A 14,580-nucleotide genomic window follows, 5' to 3' on the forward strand; every position below is an offset into this window, starting at 1 on the left:
TCAAATGTTTCAAGTCAATAAAAAGCACTGACTCTGCTGGCCCAACTGATCTGGAAGGGGGACCATCGCTGTTCTCCTGAATATGTGAAAACCAAGGCAAGACTGGGATAATTCTCTGGATCTCTGCACAGGACAGATCTCTCTGCAGGAATGCTTTGATGTCACCTGGTAGGCAGCAGCTTTGGGGAGAGTGATGAAGCAAGAAGGGCATTCAAGAACCCCTGCCTGAACCTGAAATACAGGTTTAAAGTGAAGCTGGAGGCAAAATAAGAAACAAGTGTGGGTGGAGACCAGTCCTGAGTAGAGAAAACAAAGGAGAGTTAACTAAAGACATTTTAAATCAGGTGGTAAACACAAGAGCAAACCCAGTTTTCCAACACAAAACAGTGGCACTATCCTTGGAGAGCTGTGGTGGTGCAATGCTTTATGAAACTGCACACCCGACTATCTAATTCCATTCTCTTTATTTTGTCTTGGCACTATCTACATGAATGGAAAACAATTGCAAAAATAGATACATGCACTTCAGTTTTACTGGCTTCCAAAACATGACTGGATTGGAAACAATGGTTCCAACACATTCATCTTCTTTCAGACTGTGGTTTCATGGAAAGGCGGTTGTTTCTTGAGCTTTTAATTAGCATATCATTTGTATGCTAGCCAAGAGAATTCCCAAAGGCTTTTTCCCATACTGCTCCTGTCAGCCTTTTTTACTGAAGAGTGCCCATCCGAAGGCTACTTTCAAAATGCATCTGCAAAACTTACATTTGAATACTCTTCATTCATAAAACAGATGGAAAAGTGAGGAGTAAGGAGGAGAAAAATGTACAGAAAGAATGCAGACCTGTACGAAAATCATTACGATGAAAAACAGAGATTGCTTGATTCTCCATTCCCCATAACAGAAATATTAAAATTAATGTTCTTTGGGCTGTGTGTCACATTCAATTCCTAAAACAGAATATTAGCTATTGTGTTTCTGTGCTTAAAGTCATTTTCCCACTGCTTTTTGTTGACTGCTTGCATTATTTAACTTTAAAGAGTCCAAGAGGCTTCTGATTGTTTCACTTCCTATTCCTTTCATCCTATTCTTCATCTTGCTGGAATTATTTCTTCCAAATGGTATCAGTAGAGCTGCCAGTCCCCAAGGTTCTTTATTGATCATTTGCTGAGTTTTATCTTCCTTCTGTAAAATCCAGGCACTTTCTCTGGCCATAGCTATAAATTTCTCCAGCTGTGGCTGATTAACATTCTTGCTGATATTAAGGTCTTGTTCAAAGGGATTCCAGATATAAAGAGGAGACGACTCAGGCTTATTTACTTCCTTTCCCTGCAGACAGCATAAAGAAAAAGCCAAAGTTGCATATGTACATTATAGGCTGAGCAAATAACAAATCACTTGAGTTATTACATTAGAATTAAAAGTGTTTTGACCTATTAGAGAACATTTCACAAAACACCCAGTCATTATTAATCAAGTTAATTTTCTTGTCAACTTGACTGAGTTATTCCTGTTCTCTGAATCCTCTCAGTGGTGGTTTTCTTTGCCACATTCAACTTAGATTTCCTTCAAGGTAAAGAACACACAACTACAGGCTAACCTATCTTTCTGGCCATTCTCCCACTTGCTATCCAACAAACCTCAGACCTCACCTACTGCAACCTCCTACTCTTAATTCCACTTGTGTATGGGCAGCATCAGGGTGTCATATTAACCTGCACAGCTCAGTTTGATAAAATACTGCATGCACTTAAACTGTTCAAACCATTCCTCCCACACTCTTCAGAGACATCACAGTGCTGGTGTAAGTGAACAAGATTGCTTTGTTGGCTGAAATTCCTCCCAGTTTGGTCTGCTTTTAAGCACAGAGCTATTCAGGTCACGGTCCATTGTTAGGCACCTGGTATAGTACAACACAAATAGCTGACAACTATGTAGTTTGTTATTTAAATGCACTTCCACCTCAGTGCTTATCAGTGTTTCTTAGCGGACTGGTTCTGTATAGCAGAACCTCTGCCCGAGCTCTAGCAGGAATCCACCACCTTCTGTTGGTCCAGGAAGTGTCTGTGTACACCTTACATTCACTTGCCCCAGGGCCAAGAGCACTGTCAGGAAGAGCAGCAGTGCAGATACCTCCCCTGACTAGCTCAGGCTCCAAATGTGTTTTTGCTTGCCTGTTTCATGTTTAACAGCAAACTGAAGTTTTCCACCTAAATAAATCAGTTTCTAGGATTGATCTGCAAAAAGGGCTCTTTAGCCAGTGATCCACAGAGCCCAAATAGGAAAGAGAACAAATGAGCATCCACACAGCAAAGTGGCACTGAAACCCCACTCTGGAAGCAGCCCAGCAGGAACAGGTGTGAGTTACGGAGATTACATTTTCATGTATTTCCATTATACCTGTGTGCACACACAGATCAATAGGATGACTAAAACATATAAAGCAAAGTGCTAGCACAGAATTATCATGCTATGGCATGCCTACTGTAGGCTGATACTAACTGCAGGAGAAAACTGCAGTGTCAAAAGCATACCCAAAACTTAGCTGTAAGTTTTAATGTAGGCTCTGGTTGGGTCTGGACTCCCAGCTTTAAATGCAAATCTTGTCAGCTCACAGGGTTTATCGCAGACTTTTGCTATGACAGACATCAAGACATTTTAAAAGTTTTCCTCCCACAGAAGCAAAAGAGCTTGGACTTTTTAAAACTGCCACTTTTATTACAGGGCTTTTTATTAAAATCACACTAGCTTTGCATCAGTTTCTGCTTTCCAGCGTATCCAAGTAATGACACTGTAAATGTTGTTAATGGTATTGTAAGTTACTGGGCTCCAAGAGGAAAACACTCCTCCTTCACAGAAAGAACTCTGTTTCCATATAAATGTTTTTTAATATATAATAAAGATGACAGAAATTGTTGCTTAGCATATGCAGTTTGTCAAATGGCAGGCAGATAGATTCAATTGATAATGATGAGCAATTAAAATCCATTTACCTTTCGAAGATTTATGGAATTCTTTCTGAAATCAAAGTTTCCAAAATATTCAAAAAACTCAACCAACAATACATCTAAGGGGAAAGAAAAACAAGAGCCATCAGCAACATTAAGGAAAAGTTTGTTTTTAATATGGTCATAGAGTAAACAAAATTTATGAAGATCTACTTACCAAGTGTTTCTGTGTTTTTTGTAGGTTTAATCTTCCTAAAATCACTAACAAATGAGCAATCATATCCTCCAATTATATGTTTGTCTTTTTCACCTGAAAGAAAAAGTTGTGGGCATATTTTGAAGTAATAAACAGTAAAATGCCATTGTATTTATAAAATTCAGATTACAAGCTGAAAGCAATGCTACCATACTACACACATCAAATTAGGAATTCACAAGTGAACTTTTAGGTTAAGATTCAAATTAAGTGGTAAAAGATTTAAAAGAAAAAAGTCCATAGATAGGCAAAGGAAAAGCATCATGAGCAAATGGCACGTTTTTAAAATCCCACAGGATTAAGATAAATGACATCTTTGTATCTCTGAAAATTTCTTATAAGTAACAAGCAGGGTATCTCTGCATAGAGGGCTGTATTACACACTTAACAGCACAACTCTCTGAGGTTACTACCTACACGAGGGTTAAAAAAAAAAATCAGCCCCAGAGCGTTCACTGTCTTCCTCCGAAAAACTTCACAGAATTAGGAACATTGTTGTAAATATCAGAACACATGTTTTATGTATAAACATTTCTACAGAATTCTGATGGAAATGTTTAAAATTATTTTAAAGTAACTGAACACAGACCTCTTCCTCCACTTAAAGCACTCAAAGCTTCCAAGATATCATGTGAATATGCAGAAGACATGAGTAAGGAATCAAGAACTTGGGGTGTCATTCTCAATGCTTTCATACAATTTATTGAAGATAACACACCCTGAATGCTGTGTAAGAAACCTCCAGAACAGCTTGTTTATAGAGATACAAGAACTATTTGCAAAGGGCCTGAACAGTCTCAAGGATATTACAAATTAGGAGGAGAAAACACAGCCTTTCTTTTAAGCATTTGGTAGCTATAAAACAATACATATCATATCATCATATTTTGTGCAGTTAAGTCTGCACAAAATCCTGAACTCCAGAAACGTTTAAGTCCCTACAAGTCTTCTAAATAACAAAATTAAAAAATTCCAGCATAGGAGCACTGAACAAGTAAATTACATTTAATTATCTAAGGGACAGAATAAGTCTACCCCTCTAAATCAAATTAGAATTGTATTGAAAAGTGATTTATTTTGCCTTTAAAATAATATTCACTAGTATTCAAGAGCATAAAGAAATTGCCTGGGTTTATCACTTTAGATAAAACAAATGTGCAATAAACAATCAACTGCAATATACACCAACAGCTGTGCTTACCTGCCAGGTCTTTAAGCTGGTCTAGTGTTGGAATGATAGGTGGCGATCTCCTCTGCAGAAAAAACATGACCATCATGGTCAGGGAGAAGTTTGTAATCCAGGTACCAGGAGCACTGTTTGTGAGCCCATGGACACGGGCCCAGCACCGTATAGTGAACACCAACGCTCGCACACGGGAATCCAGGCAGCCGTAGATATACAGGAGTTCTGAACTTCTTATTGCAATGCTGAAGAGGAAATGGGATGACATGTATATGATTAGAAAATATAAAGTATCAGGTGCAGTATTCATTGTTCATTAAGGAGCCTTTCATGAAAAAAAAATTAACTTTCATACATTTAAAAAATATAGAAGAGAATCATAGAATAGTAGAATGGTTTGGGTAGGAATGCCTCGAATTATCCAGGATTAAATACCTGGTATTTTTTCATAGCAAGAATTAGACAGTTCTGGATAAATAACATGCATTTGCACTGTTTCCTGTTTCCTCAATTCACATCACAGTGGGAAGAAAAAAATTCCCAAAATAAAGAAAACACCATCAAGTAATGTGGAGTCAAACTATGCAGAACTGAGGTGAAAAAATATAATTCAGCCACAATTGCCTTTGGTACGTTAGGTAATATCTCTACCCTAACATATAAAAAAATTCAACTAGAACTTCTTTTACCATTTTTATCTAAAAGGTAGTAAAATGCTGCACTGAAAAATAATCTAAGTGCAGAGACACAATGATATCCGCAAAACAAGTCAGTTTGGTAATTTTCAAATGATTAGTGCTTAGTCGAGCTGAAAAAAACTAATCTGGAAGGATAAAGGTTTTCAGATGGATCAGTTTTTGATCTCCTTTATCACGCTGTTACACAACAATTCATGTATTGCACAAATGGGAGGGCAAGAAAAAGTAGAAAAAAAATGGAAGTACAGCATGAGAGCAAAACTTACTTTGGTTCAGTTTTAGCCTGAAGTGCTAAAAGATGTTCTAAAAATTCAGCATAGCCTTTTGGGGACATTTACTAGGTCAAAATTTTGTAACACCTGGGCTTCTTAAATTTCAGCTGTGAGGTGCCTTATGGTGTCCAGAGAGATGTGTTTCTAGTAAAAATTGTAATAAGACAAGACATGCAGTCCCAACCAGCCAAACTATCAGCTGTGAGTTACAAGGAAGCTTCTACAAAACTACATGCTGACTTTCACTGTGGCTGCATAAAGACAAATAATTTCATTGTAAGAAACTTGTTCAATATTGCCTTAACAACTCCTGCATATTCTGAAACAGAACATTGGGTAATTCAGAGGTGTATCTGATCTGATTGTATCTGATGCAGAGAAGTCTCAAAACTGCACTAACACACGTATCACAGAAACACAAAATAATCTGAGTTGGAAGGGACCCACAAGGATCATCAAAGTCCAACTCCTGGCCCTGTACAGGACAGCCCCAAGAGTCACACCATGTGCTAAGAGCATCGTCAAAAAGCTTCTTGAACTCTGCCAGGCTTGGTGCTGTGACCACTTCCCTGGAGAGCCTGTTCCAGGGCTCAACCACCTTCTGAAAAACCTTTTCCTAATATCCAAGCTGCATCTCCCAGACACAGCTTCAGGCCATTCCCTTGGGTCCTGTCACTTTTATCATGAAGAATAATCACTCATACTTTCATAGTCCCCAACAACAATGAAAAGGGTCAGTAACTCATTTTGGGCTATGTACACTTATGCCAGAGCTGTTCACTGCAGCGAAGGGGGTGTTTCTGACTGAAACACGGGAGGGCAGAACCACAAAGGGGCGGCACGGCCATGTCTGTGTCACCGGGGGGCCCTGGGGGCATTTCTGGGCAGCCAGCGCCCCCTAGCGAGCAGTGTTGCGAGCGGCCCCGCACGTCGGGAACGCCGCAGGCCCTCTTCCCCCGCGGGAATTCCCTCGGCATCCAGGGCATCTTCCCAGCAAACAGCTGTATGCAGGCCTTAAGAAACAGGAAAGGACACCAAAATAACTAGAAGCAAAATCCCTAAAAATTAACATTCTGGAGCTGCTTAATCTGAAAAGTAATCAAGAAAGGTTGTACATATGTCATGGGGAAGTAATGACTAATGAACACTGACTGCCTTCTTTCCCATTTTGTAAGCTAACTTTCTTCCATAGACTGGTTTTTGAGTCTTCAGCTTCAGCTAGCAAGTATTTCCTATGCTGGAGAAAGACAACTTAAGGACATTAAACTCTAACCTCTAGGAGTCAAAAAATATCCTTTTTACTTTCAGAGACAACATTCACATTTGTTAAGAACACAGAAGAGGAAACAGTTGATATTACAGGTTTTCAGAACACAAAGTACACCAGGATTCTTTGCAAACTTTTTGAAACCAGGTCTCACCTGTTGCTCACTGACAGATCACACTGGAATCCTGTTGGCTGATGGGAAAACTTCACCAGAGGGCAGCGGGCATTGAGGATCTTCTGTACATTCCCACACCCAGGACCAAAATTATCAAGGCAGTCACCAATCACAGAAAGAATCCTCTGAGTTGCTAATCTTTCAGATGGTAACCTTTTCATCTGATACTCCATTTCAAAGGGACCTTTTTTCTAACACAGAATTTTAAAAGCAAGCTGTTAGCTCTCAAACAAAAGAGACATTTAAAAATACTTCTAAAAGACCAGTGCAATTTGCAAAGGAGTTTGTACAACTAGAACTGAAAGACAAGAATTATTCAAAGCAGTCCACAGAACTTAAAATAGGTAAAAACATATTGCTCTCTCTTTTACATTCTTTTCTGGTGATTCAATTTTTCCAGGCTAATAGTGATCAACTTACTATAAATCTTCATGTTCAAACAGAAGTGTAATAGTGCTAGATCTCATTACTGGCTAAAAAAGGTTATTCTGGAATTACCAGGAGAGCATAAATGCTCTGACTGTACAGAGGAGCACACAATTACAGAGGGGCAAAACACAAACAAACTACCAATAATTTCAAACTATTGGTAATTCCATGTCAAACCCTCAGAGAACAATGTATTATTAGTAAATCAAGTAGCAGTGTCAGTAAAAATTTCTTTTTCATTTTAAAAAGTTAAAAAAATTAGCATGCAAATTACTTAAATCATTCAAAATTAGGATATGATTCTGGAAGACTTAAAAAAATTACTTAATGTCATTTATACTTTCTCTGAAAGAGAAAAATATTGTGAAGATATATTCTAACATCAGAAATTAACTTCTCTGTAGGTCTTCGTATTTCGATTTGCCATACTTGTAGTTTTTACCTCAATAAAATACCTGTGAAATATCTGTTTTCTTTATAGTCTTGTAAACACAAGACATCAGCTAGTTTTATTTGCTAATCCTGTACTTGACACTGACTTATCCTCCCCCTTGGAACATGTCATGGGTGAATGCATACTGTACAAATAAAATTACAGTGATGTAACAGTGACTGAGATACCAAGTACATAACTTTTGTTGTCCACAAATTAGTGACCTCAGACAGGTGAAACAATTCAGAAGTTATGGACCTTGCAACCTTTCCCCTAAGGCCAGTTCAGGGGCTGAATTTCGGAGTCTCTCTGGCAGTCACGGAGGTGACTGCTCCCGCTCCCCTCCTAGAGTGGCTCTCCAGTCAGCACCATGTGTGGTGGAACATGCCAGGACAGCAGTCCCTAATCCCATCTGGCTGTGAGGCTGCATGCTACATAGGGCTGGCTCTAAGTGAAAGGAGCCTGTAACTATCAACATCGAGGCAGTTAACAGGAAAGATAAAGATGGGTACTCAGCTGACCTGCAGGTGGGCGGGTGTTGATATTAATGTTTGTGAGAAAAACCACAATGGGCCTTTCCAGACAGCAACTCATTATTTCTCAAAAACTGAATGAGGACCGTTTTATAATGATAAAGTAGATATTCTTAGCAATTAAATGAGCCTTCATATACTTATATACCTTCATATAACTTTCGTGCTAGCTAGGGGCTATGAAGTACTGATACACTTGCCCCAACCCTGTCGTTCTTCCTCAATTCTTGTCATGTAGATGGACCCGGCAAATATGAAACTATTACTATTATTAAAAGTAAATAGTTACTTTTTGGCAAACTGATAGAGTAACCTAAGCAAGAAGCACAATAGTTTAACAAAAACTGCTACTCTAAAATATCACAGAGCCCTGTTTAAGGTCATTCACTAATCTCTCAAACTGCCAGGGGTTAAAAATGCCCTATCTGTGGTCTAGCATTCACTCTTAGTAAAGAATGTTCCCACTTCTGCCCCTTTTCTTAAATGACAATTAGTAATTAGCTTGCCATAAGGCTCAAAACCAGTTATTTCATGTAAATAGGTGCTGAAATGTCTGATCCTCCCCATTGCTGGCACCTCCCGAAAGGCTACAGAAGTGAAGAAATCAGAACATATCTTTTCCACTGCTGCTAAATCACCTTGAAACTAAAGCTACCTCCCCCCTTTGTTTCCCCAGAGTGATAAGTCTCTCAGCTATTCACAGGTAATCACAGCTGCTCACTCAGCATCAAATACTCTACATTTCACGACAGAACTTCTATCTCCACACAGGATACATAAAAAATCAAACAGCTAGTTACCAAACATACTTTGAAAACAGACATTTTATACTTAAAAGTTATTCCTTCAAAATTTAAGAGGGAACTTCACTGATTAAGCATAAAAATTTTAACACTTCACACACACATGACAATCCTTCTCTTCAGATGACATATTTGCTTTCATTGTGGTTTATCACTGCAGTAATACTAAAAACTATATACATTTGAAGGATTATTTCTTTAAAAGTAACTTACACAGCAATATACAAACTGTACAGAAAAGCTGAGAGACTTTTCAATCTTCAAAATTTTACGCTCATTGCCTTCTAAGGAAAAAACTTAAAAGACAATGGGCTTAAACTTTCTTCCCAAACTTCAACAGTTTTTCCCAAACTATGTGTCACTACACAACTAAAAAGAAAAGTTTTCATGAGAATCACTTACTTGATTATTCACTCATAATCTGTGACTGTAAGTACTCATCATGACCATCCCATGTCCTGAGCTTTCACACCTGCACACACTCAATATGTGCCTACAGATATATATACAGCCCAGTACATAACCCAGTAACTTCCCTGGAGCATCAAGTCATCTCTTTAAGGTAAGGAACAGAACGTGACAATCCTCCCAAAACACAGATATGCACATCCACAAACTTACTTTGCTTTAGGACATGGAGGACCCTAAATAACAAAAACAAGCTTTAACAGAGCATGGCTGAAGTACAGAAGCTACAGAGAAGAAAACATGACAATAGAATGGGAAGGTCTTTTCAGAAGACTCTGCCGAAACAGTTTTGGAGGATGAGGGTTTTCTTCATTGTGAAATTCATCCTAATAGTGCAAAGTTTATGTAAACACCAAATCATTTTCTTCCTATTGCAAAGAACATCTCATCCACATCACAATTAGTTTTTGAAAGTCTTCAGATCCAAACGTTCAAATAAACTTGTTCACACTCTATATAATATGAACCCATTTAAAATCTAAATAAAAATAAACTCATTCCTGTGTGTGAAACAGCAAATGAGCTGCTCTGTTGAAGAAATCCAACAAACTGAAGACACACAGCACAACCTTACCATTTTTGTAGCATGCTTTCCTGTGTCACCGAAGTCCAAAAACATGTCCACATCAGATCCCAGTTTGCCAAACGTGTTGACTGAAGAACCAAATGGCTTTACTGTGCTGTCAGGGAAATATGCACGTGCAAAATCCCGAACCAAAGAACAGGCCAGAAATCGCAGCTTGATGTTTTCTTCTGTGAGCTGATACTCATTCAATAGAATGTACATCTGACTGCTTATCTAGTTCAGAAAATAAATACCGTAAAAATACAATGACCCAACTTCTATTAACATATATTTTCATCAATTTAATATCAATGCAATTAGGAGGTTATTTTTCAAAACTTCAAAAAGGTTTATTTCATACAGAAAAATTATTTTCATAATTAAAATTAATAATTTCATTTATTTATTTCCATGTAGCAGAACCACTCACATAAAATGCTAATATGTTACCATTTTAATAAAAATAAATAGCTTTATAAGTTTCACATGACCACTTTCAAATCTGAAATGAACATGCCTTATTTTTAATTAAAGAGAGATCTAGAAACCTCTACTTACACTGTCTGCAAGACAAAGCTTTTCAATAAGGTCTTTCACTGGAATGTGACACTGAGGAGAGAGGTGAAGTGGTGTCTCTTCAACGTGTTGACTCACTGGGTTCTTCAGTGTGAAAGTAAAAAGTCTTGATTTAAATGGGACAACATGATGCTCTGAAGCACTTGGGATCCCAACAGCATCCTGCAACGAGGCTATACTGCTCTTCTCTGAAAACTCTATTAAAGCACTAATGCCCTAAAACATTAAGAATGGAAATACAGGGTGAGATAAAAGCATACAATGCTGGAACTCATTGTACTGATACTACTCAGATGCTCCTGGGGCTCTTGAGACAGATTAATATGATAGCCCTGAAGCCAAATGCTAGGTTCCATATCTCGAAACATTTTAGATGCTTTTCCACAAGAGATTAAAAGTATTTAAGATGCACCACTCTTGGAAGCAAGCACTAAACATAAAAGTTCTGAACTATATTCATCTTTGCAATTGGAATACTCAAGAAACACATAAAAAGAGAGCTACCTCTATTGTCAGAACAATGCATGGTGCTCTGTGAAAGTTTTAAAGACTTAGCGCAAAACAGGTTGCTGGCACCTTAGAGGTGTTGCTTGGCTGGCTTATGAATAAAAATCAACTGCTCAGCAACTTGTGAACATTAGCACAGATAAAAACTGATGTAATATACTAAGCATATATAATTTGCTTAACTTACATATGAGGCCTAACCAAATTTTCTTTCTGGTATTTCTTTTCATCTAAGTCTAGATTTTAGCTGACATCATTAATTACTTACACGATTTTCAAAAAAGAAATGACTTTTAATATTCCCATGACTGGCTAAGTACTGCAATAATTTTTTTTCATTAAGTTTTGATGGGCACTTAATTAAAACAGTCCGTTCAGCTTGATCCAGTCGCTCTGTCTGGACTTCAGCAAATGTCTTCTTTCTGGTACTGACTTCAGCATCTGTGAGAAGAAACAAGAATCAAGGCTTTTCTATGTAAACAGAAAGATGTGTGGCTGGTTTTAGTACACTTAATCTCTTCCTCTGGATTGAACAAAGGTTTGTCCTGGCTCTCCAAGATCATGACAGCAAAAATGAAAAGAATGAAGAAGGAATGAAGGACAATGAAGAATGAATGAAAGAAAGAAATGTATTTCTCTCATAAATGCATACATTTGCAATAACAAGGAGAAGGTAGGAAGAAAACAATACTGACTTCCTTTGGTGCACTGGAAGCTTCATAATACAAGGAATCTTTTGTTCTTTAATTTGCTGCTCACCATCAAAAAACTTAACACACCCATAAGAGATAGGAAATGCCAGCTAGGCAGTGAGGCAGGTCTAGACCTTTGGCAAGCTTCACTGAAATGAGAGTCTCTCTTAACTACCACAAAACCAGCACTTTGGAACAATGCAACACTTGCTATTTTTACAACTCAGCACCTTCCTTTACGGTAAACGCCTACTCAAAATTTTCACTTAATAATACACTTTCATCTACTCCAGTACAATAAACCCACAGAGCAGTCATATCTCATCCCACTACTGGCAATCTGTACTGCTGCTGACAGCCTCCAGAATTCACATGGAATGGAGACATGCTCAACATCCAGAAACATGGAACTTTTTTCCCCTCTTTGCATACAAAGGCGCCATCTCCCAAATCTGAAATCATGATCACTCCCCTGCATAGCTTTCAAACTAATCCACTGACGACATCACATCAGCAGAGCCTGTGAAGCTGTTGCCTGACAATATTTCCCTTTTGTCATTTGGACTGGGAAGCTGGGGGGCATTTCCCAGCAGCTACCATCTGCCACGGGGATATTCAGCAGAGAGATCTTTATCTGTTTTTGGTTTTGAAGAACCCAGGAGATTTCGTGGCCTCAAGAAAACCTTTAAGCATCATTACATGATAGTTGTTAGTATTACTTGATACTATTTATTTTTAAAAAACCTTTCATTTTACAACTTTACTGAGCTCTCACAGTATTATTTACTGTTGTAAATAATAACCAGAGCAGCTCTTTCAACAGCCAATTTTTATACTAGCGTTTTTTATCCGAAAACTAAGGAAACATTTTATGAAGATGATAAATATCACAGTTTCGATGGAAAGAGAAGGATGAAGTGACCAAGATGCAGAAAAGACAAGTCCCATGGATGGGTAACATGGACCTGCATTAGGCCAGAACGGCTGTGATTTTACCTGATTTAGTACAGGTTTAGCCACTACAGAGATGTGATCTCACAACTTCTCGCTCTGCTGTCCTTTGCACAGTCTGAGCATGGCACTGATGCTCACTAGTTCTCGGCTTGTACTAAGGACACAATGCCAGTCACACGTTTCCTATGCCCTTTTGAGGGGGTCTCTCGGGATGATTCACCGTCACTTGATTCACCTCTAGCTGGTATTTAGTTTAACAAGCTGCGTCCCGGGCACTGACAGCGGACTCTGGCCTCCTCTGCTGCAGCCCCAGACGGCACAGGCCGACCTCACCGCCCGGCCGAGCTGCCCGGGCCCTGCGGGGCTCCTCACGCCCAGGACGCGGGCGCTGCCCCGGCGCCTCCGGTGGGCCGAGCGGGACAGGCAGCCGCTCCCCTCCCCACGCCCTCGGGCACAGCTGTGCGGCACCGAGGCCCGCGGCGAACGCAGCGAGGCCCGGCGAGCCGTTCCTACCTTCCCCCGGCTCCTCGGCAGCCGGCTGCGCGGCGGCGCCGGAGCGGCCGAACCGGGCGTGCCCGCGGGTGCCGGGCCTGGGGAGGCGCAGGCGGCCCCGCAGCAGCGCCAGCGCCGGGCCTCCCGCGCGGAACGCCATGGCCGGCACGGCCGCGCCGGCTCTGCGCAGGCGCCGCGTTCCACGGCGGCCGGCGGGGCTCAGCCCGCTCCGTGCGCGCCGGGAAGGGCCGGGGTGTTTGGGCGCTCTCGGGGGAGGGAGCAACGCTCCCGGCCGACCCAGGGTGCGGGCAGTGCCTGCTCCGGGCGCACGGAACGAACAGCTGTCAGCAGTGTGCCCTGGGGCCAGGAGGGCCAACCATGTCCTGGGGGCATCAGGCACAGCATGGTCAGCAGGGCAAGGGAGGGGATTGTCCCGCTCTGCTCGGGGCTGGAGCAGCCTCGCCTTGAGGCCTGTGTGCAGTTTTGGGCACCACAATGTAAGAAGGATATAAGGCTTTTAGTGAGCATCCAAAGGAGGGCAGCGAAGGTGATGAAGGGCCTTGAGGGGAAGACTTAAAACGAGCACTTGAGGTCACTTTGCCTTGTCTCAGCCTGGAGGAGATGGAGGGGAGACCTCATGAAACTCAACAATCTCCTCATGAGAAGAGGAGGGGTGGGCACTGATCTGTGTGGTGTGCAGTGACAGAACCCGAGAGAATGGCCTGTAGTTTTGTCAGGGGCGGTTTGGGTTGAATATTAGGAAAAGATTCTCCACCCAGAGGGTGGTTTGGCACTGGAACAGGCTCTCTATGGAAGTGTTCATAGCAGGAAGACTGAGAGTTCAAAAAACTTTTGGACAATGCTTTCAGGCTCATGATGTGATTCTTGGTGTAGTCCTGTGCAGAGGGCCAGGAGCTGGACTTCAATGACCCTTGTGAGTCCCTTTAAACTCAGTGTATTCTGTGATTTTATGAGCTTCTCAGGTCAGGCTTGAACCGTGGGTGTGAGCAACTGCCTTCCCTGTGTGAGGAAGCACCAGCAGCCCAGGCCAGGGCTGGGCATCAACCCTTGCATGAGCCCTGCCAGCCAAGGGCAGGAGGGTGGTGGTGGGTGTGGGGGTGAACCTGAAGGGTCAGATGGCCAAGGTGATGGGGGTCTAATATAGGTTTTGGCAGACTCACTTGAAAAAGGGAAGTAAAACCTTTGGCCTTTATCAGCAATGTTGTCCAGTGGGGCTAGGGAAATGTACTTGGCACACCTTGAGTATGCCTCAGTGTGTCCAGTTCTGGGCCCCTCAATTCAGGAATGACACTGAGGTGCTGGAGTGA

General features: G+C 40.9%; 1 protein-coding gene across 1 annotated transcript; it reads right to left on the reverse strand.

Annotated features, from left to right (window-relative positions):
* Positions 1–447: 447 nt before the first annotated feature.
* On the reverse strand, positions 448–13,425 carry MTPAP (mitochondrial poly(A) polymerase). The gene is given in 10 exon segments (XM_030228854.2): positions 448–1,024; positions 1,027–1,330; positions 2,995–3,068; positions 3,167–3,259; positions 4,407–4,633; positions 6,780–6,991; positions 10,041–10,265; positions 10,590–10,823; positions 11,383–11,555; positions 13,274–13,425. Coding segments are annotated over 10 exon segments (1,737 nt in total). The 5' UTR covers positions 13,413–13,425; the 3' UTR covers positions 448–968.
* Between the last annotated feature and the right edge of the window lie 1,155 nt (positions 13,426–14,580).

Source organism: Serinus canaria, chromosome 2, assembly GCF_022539315.1.
Source record: "Serinus canaria isolate serCan28SL12 chromosome 2, serCan2020, whole genome shotgun sequence".
NCBI lineage: Eukaryota > Metazoa > Chordata > Aves > Passeriformes > Fringillidae > Serinus > Serinus canaria.